Raw genomic sequence first — 6,000 nt, forward strand, 5'->3', positions numbered from 1 at the left:
GAACCTGCTTCTTGCCTCCAAAAAGTGCGATCAAACCACCACAGATACTCAAGTATGGAAGCACTGTCATCCTTCCTGTTGCAAATTCTAGTTTTTGAAGTGATATAAAATATAAAACAAAAAAAATCACTTTTATTAGATGCAGTGCTTTTCCCTGTTTTCTTATCAGCTGGAATGTCTCTGTTCCTACTCGTTGCGTTGTCACGTAGTAACAGCATCAGTAAAAATACCATGACAGACTTGTTATTCTCCTTTTGCTTTACAGCTTCATGGTCAACAAAGAAAATGTTAAAATATGACACTCTTACACTGTTTGTGTAGAAGAGCTACAAGTAGCTACTGAAGTTTAAGTCAAAGGAAGTTGGAATTGAAATTTGTCACGTCTATTGAGTACAGAAAGTTTTGGAATAAAAATTTGTGACCTGAAAAGCTAATAGAGGAGAAAACAAAACATCTCTGCAGCAGTTAGGAAGCAAAAATAAGTGTAGATTTATCGGGCACTTAAAGTACTTAGTACTAATCTCACCTAGTTTGTCAAAGTTACCCAGGGTCTGCCCAGAATCACCAGAGAAAGTTAGCTTCAGAAGATTGCTCATCTCTCTTAAAGGTAGGTTAGGTAACTTACCCCAAAGTTATAGAGGCCGTTAAAAGATCCCTGTTTCAGGACAGCATCTTGAGAGGAATACTCGCACCACTTCCCTGCGAGCAGGCATAAGATTTGGGAAGTCAAGTACAGATATCTCAGCAGGCGATTGGTCCCGATTCTTACCAATGTGTTCTTCCACTCTTGTCATTTAGGCATCTAACTGGATGTTTTCCAGGTTCTGCTTTCTGGTCCTCCATTATTATGGAAAATAGTACAGTCACTTTGTCATAGTAATTGTACAGGCTAAGACTGTCATATTTCCGAGTTTGGCTTCACACTGTGTACATCCTCAGTGCCTTTAAGAAGAACCCAAGCTAGATCATTGACAGTGGTGGCACCCATGTTAGAGAGATGTCAGGGACCCCTTTGAAGAAGGTGAGTCTATCCACACTGTGTGGAGGTGAGGGGCTTAAATGCATAAAAGCTCCTTAGGGTCAACCAATGGCCCTTAGGGTCCATTGATCACTGTGATCAACAGTGTATCAATTTACAGGCAGTGGGAACAAAGGTGGGATTAGGATTTTAAAGTGAAATCAGGAGTGAACTAACCATAGACGTGTCCTTGGTAGCTCTAGGTCTTCACCTATGTGTCAGTCTTCTGTTTATGCTGAAACGGGTTTGAAGTGATCGACTTAAATTTACTGTACAATTTATAACTTCTTAAACTGTAATCTTTAATTCAAGTTTGAAAATGTAAGGGTCTGAAAGACCAAAACCTTAAGTCTGAGGGTAACAAATTAGTGTTTTCTTAGCTTAAGATGATTACTAGTAAAAAAAATTATAAGCAGAATTTTAATTCCTTCTCAATTTCTGTACCATAGCCCCCCTGACTTTAAACAAATGTAACTAGTTTAAGTTTAATAAGTTTTTTGACAATGATGAGTCAAACCCACATATATTCAGTCTAGCAGTTTATTTTCTGAAACCCTCTGGATATAAAAAGCAGTAGGAACTAGGAAACTTTAATTAGGAAAACAAATTTAATAATTGGGGAAGTGAGTTGAGCAAAAGGAGATAATACAGTCAGAATGTGGGTGTTTATTTTTTTCAGTAAACGATTTCTTAAGCTTTTTGTTCTTTGTAGTAATTATGTAGTGAGGTGTGTCTGAACTTTATATTTAGGAAAAGTATATGAAATGCCTACATGTTCATTAAGATGAGATTTTAAGTTACGGCAGCTATGATATGAGGAGCAACACAGTATTTTGCAGAGATGGCCAAGACCAGTTTTGATAAACTAACTGTGGTCTGGGAAGCTGCATAGGTACATTAATGCAGTGTCTTACTTCTCCCCAGTGTAGTCTAGTCCAGGTGAAGCACCGAACTTGCATTACGCTTTCCTTGTACCGAAGCTATTTCACTCACCTCCACGTTAGTGCCCCAGCTTGGCCTTACTTTCTGCCACAGGGACGTATACTGGTCTGAATTTCTTCTGGACTGTGTTCCACAATTGTTTAGTAACTGTATTGTTCACTTGCTTCCAGTACTTTCCAAAAGAATTTGAAGTATCTCTGAGAAAATGTCCTTTATTCAGTTCTACATTTGTAGGATGGATTTCATTCAGCATGCTGATTTGAAGGACTGAGCCACCAATGTATTCTTCATGTGTATTTCCTGACTGACAGGTTTTCAGTAAAGTGAGGCATTTCACTTTTGCAGAAGCAGATCTCCTGTGTTACTCAATCCTTACGCTTCTAATAAATTTCAAAATAGCTTTAGTTTTGTTAGTTTTTAGTTATACTTAAGCGAGAAAGATATGGTTTATTAAAACTTGTAACAAGTCCTAATTCACATTGATCTCTAAGTTTTTTTGATTGTGTGTCTGTATATGCGGAATTGCATTTAGGAATGCTATTATCTAAATGTTGTGTTCTTTCTTGTAATAAGGTGCAAAGATGATGTATTTCCTGGACAAATCAAGACAAGAGAAAGCAATTGCTGTTGCTACTAGATTGGATAAAAACATGAGAGACAAAAATGTGAAGGTAAAAGATACAGTATTTAAAGACAAAAAATGTGTGGGATCTTAAATAATGTATATTTAACTGCAGGATAATGTACATGCTTCATATATCATGATAAATTAGTATTATTTGAAAGAACAAGGTTTCAGATTTTTTCCCCTAAGTAACTACAAGATATCTGAATACCAACAGAGAACCTGTGTTTGCTCAGATTAGTATTGTTTAACAGTACATCTTTGTAGTAATAAACCAATTGCAAATCACATTTATTAACTGTTACTTTTGTTTCTTTAGACATTAACAAAGGTTTTTGAGGCACTGCTTGATGGTAGTTTTGGAAGCTGCCACACTCAGTGTGAAGAATATCAAGCAGCATGTCATAAACTGTTTCCTTTTACGTCTGCCTTTATGCCTGCCACAAATGAGGACGATAGCAGCATTGCATCTGTGAATCATACAGCCATTAACCATGATTTGCTGTCTAATGAAATTTGAAGTAGTGTGTGCAAGCCCGTGTGTGTGTGTATACCTACATGCACACATGTATACAAAACTCTGACTCTCATTACATGCTGGCTGGATACAGATCAGGGTTGCTCTTCCGGGTTGTATTTTAATATCTTTAACAGGTAAAAAAACAAAATATTTGGATAGTTATATGAAATGGAGTATGCTATTAGTTTTTTTTTTTCCTCCCAACAAAAACTGCCAATATTTATGTAAACATTATCCTTAATCAGCATTTTTCATGTTTATACTTGTACAGTTTTAAGTCTTTTAATAATCCATCAGCCCTCCCTCACAAAAAATATGGATATTAAAGACTGCTTTCACGTAAGTGTTGTTACAGATAAATGTGATCATATCTTGTTAATAAATTATCATTTGAGCTTTTTTAGCAGATTAAGACTGAAGTGCTGCTTGAATTACCCTCTTCGTCTTCTACTGTTCTTTAGGTTTTTTCTGGGTTTGTTGGTTTTTTGTTTTTTGGGTTTTTTTGTTTGTTTTCTTGGTTTTTTGTTTTGTTTTGTTTTTTTGTTTTTTTTTAATTTTATTTTTATTTTTGGTCAGTTTGATTTCCTTTGAAGCACAATGGCAATGAAAGCATTGGGGGTTTGCATGTTTTTGTCAGGTGTGTGTCTTATATGGAACCAGTGTTGATGGATATGAAGATTAAGTTTGTGTTAAAAAAAAACAAAAAAAAAAAAACAAAAACAAAAAAACACTAAGGCTTTTTGAAAACTATTCTATCTACCTTGTGTTCCATAGCTATTGTTTCCTTAAGTTTATGGTCAGTTTAACATTTTTGAGTATCCTGAAGCAATTTCCTGAGAAAACATAATGAATTTGATACTGTTTTTTGTCCTTTGTTCCATCTTCCCCTTCCTCTTTTTCCTTCTGGTTTCTCCCTATCTGTTCACCTATTGACACTTAAGTTGAAAAAGCTGCTCCAATTTTGGGCAAATGCAGAAGGTACAGTAATGGGGAATACAGTCCTTCTCTACATCATAAAAATTCACTGGTAAGTTTACTGTATTACCTCCATTAAAAGTCTTAGTTGTCCACATATGGCCAATACTCCAGTACTTCTCATGCCTAAATACTATTGCTTTAGGTGCTGCAAAGCAAATGGTATGTGAGGAGTATGTTTTACACTTAAAAACTATTTAAGGGAGCACAAAGAGGCTGACTACAAATCATAATGAACCTTTTTCTTACTTTGTATTCTGGTGCATTAACTATTAAGTATACAACACATCAAAATGGAAGTCTGAATCTAATATACCTATTTAAAGCATAGTATTGCTGGACAAAATGGCTACATATGACAGCTTTACATTCTATAAGAACTGCTATCAAAACATAACTATACTGTGGCTTGTACAGAAAATCTGTTTTCTGGAAACTGTAATGGAATCATTCAATCTTGGTTTGTTTTTATTTCACTGCAATGTAAATAATTTCAGTAATATTAACTAGCCCCTCAAAGGCAAATACAAGTTCATGAAGAGGGGATTTTATTAAGACAAATAAACTGTTCTAATTAAAATTCTCCTTTGTGTGTCATCTGTTTAGATTCAAAATTGTTGAATGGAAAACTCACTGTAAAATATTGCCAACATATGTTATGCTGTAATAAATTATTTTGTACACACTTGCCTTTGGTTTGGAATTTTTGCGTATTTATGGACATCAAACTTCAGCCCGTGACATTCTTTAGGTTTTTTCCATTTAGCTGCAACATTCACTGGTTTAATATGAACTCTCTAAGTAGTTAGGGGGGGAAAAAAATCACTATTTAACACATTGAGAGATGTATCTCATATATAGTAACATATCACCTTGAAAATATGACAAGGTATTTTTGTCTTATGTATTCATCATGTGCCATTTGCTGTGGAACAACTTGCTCAAAGATGTCTCAAGCAGGGAGAGGTAGTGACCATAATGGGATTGGTTTGGCTCAGCAGTACCCTAGCAGCACTTGATCAGCCCACATAAGGTGAAGACATGAAGTGGTACGGTGCTCTTCTGTCTTTTATAGTGATGACACTTACATTGCTAGAGGTTTAATTCAGGCCTTCAAAAGAAGGCTGCGGTGCTATAGATTAGACTGCTGATGCAGTCCTCTGGTATCTGTTTAGTTGACACTTTAAATCAGACTTGAGCAAAAATACCTGGGCTATTTTTTCAGCAGTTTCTTTCCTTGAGAAAGTAGATGAATAGTTTTGATTTCTAGACTAAGAATTGTAGAAACTCTTGAGAATTCTGAAAATATAAAAATTGAGTCTTCTGTCACCCAGTGTATGGTTTGGTTTTCTCTTGGAACCACTGAAGGCATAAGCTGCTGAGTTTTCTTCAGGGCTCTCATCGCAGATGTGACCTGCTTGGGATAATAGACGCTTGGCACTCCTGTAGATAATTCCCAGGAGCAAGTAGGGTTGTACGGGAAGGATAACAAAAATAACGGAGAAGAACAGATGTCAAGGAAAGGTGTTTTTCTTTAAACTATTCTGAAAAGATCTGGTGTCTTTTCAGTAACTTGAATTAGAAAAGGCATCAAACTTAACAGGTCTGTGAAGTTGTCCCAGAGGCAATGTGCTACAATATATGAATGCTAACTGTTTACATGTCATAGAATCAGTGCTTCACATTTCAGTGTTTAAACTTTGAAATATATCGGCTGGCCTAGCTCTACTCTGTCTTTCATACTGTCTTTTTCATCTGTCTGTTGACTTCTTTCCCTTTCTAGCAAATGTGACATCCCTGGAGGTAGCTTCTTTTTTCTTACCAGTCCATTGGCATCAGAATAACTGCTTGGCTGCATCAAAAATTTGTGGACAATGCAGATGGAGTCAGCATGTGGGGGTGACTCTGAGGTTGAAGAGG

General features: G+C 36.0%; 1 protein-coding gene across 6 annotated transcripts in view; it reads left to right on the top strand.

The window, feature by feature from the left end:
• The window catches only part of NAA16 (N-alpha-acetyltransferase 16, NatA auxiliary subunit), a 74,858-nt gene extending 70,090 nt beyond the window's left edge, over positions 1-4,768 (top strand). For 5 of the 6 annotated variants that reach the window (XM_041128651.1, XM_041128649.1, XM_030036389.2 and 2 more), the window contains 2 exons: positions 2,534-2,631; positions 2,905-4,768. In XM_041128651.1, coding sequence (XP_040984585.1) covers positions 2,534-2,631; positions 2,905-3,105 — 299 coding nt within the window. In that variant the 3' untranslated portion in view covers positions 3,106-4,768. Of the gene's footprint in view, positions 1-2,533; positions 2,753-2,811; positions 2,876-2,904 lie in introns of those variants that run through there. The other variant, XR_005933927.1, reaches the window with a different exon arrangement.
• The last annotated feature ends 1,232 nt before the right edge of the window (positions 4,769-6,000 follow it).

This window comes from Aquila chrysaetos, chromosome 14 (assembly GCF_900496995.4).
Source record: "Aquila chrysaetos chrysaetos chromosome 14, bAquChr1.4, whole genome shotgun sequence".
In the NCBI taxonomy this organism is placed as follows: Eukaryota; Metazoa; Chordata; class Aves; order Accipitriformes; family Accipitridae; genus Aquila; species Aquila chrysaetos.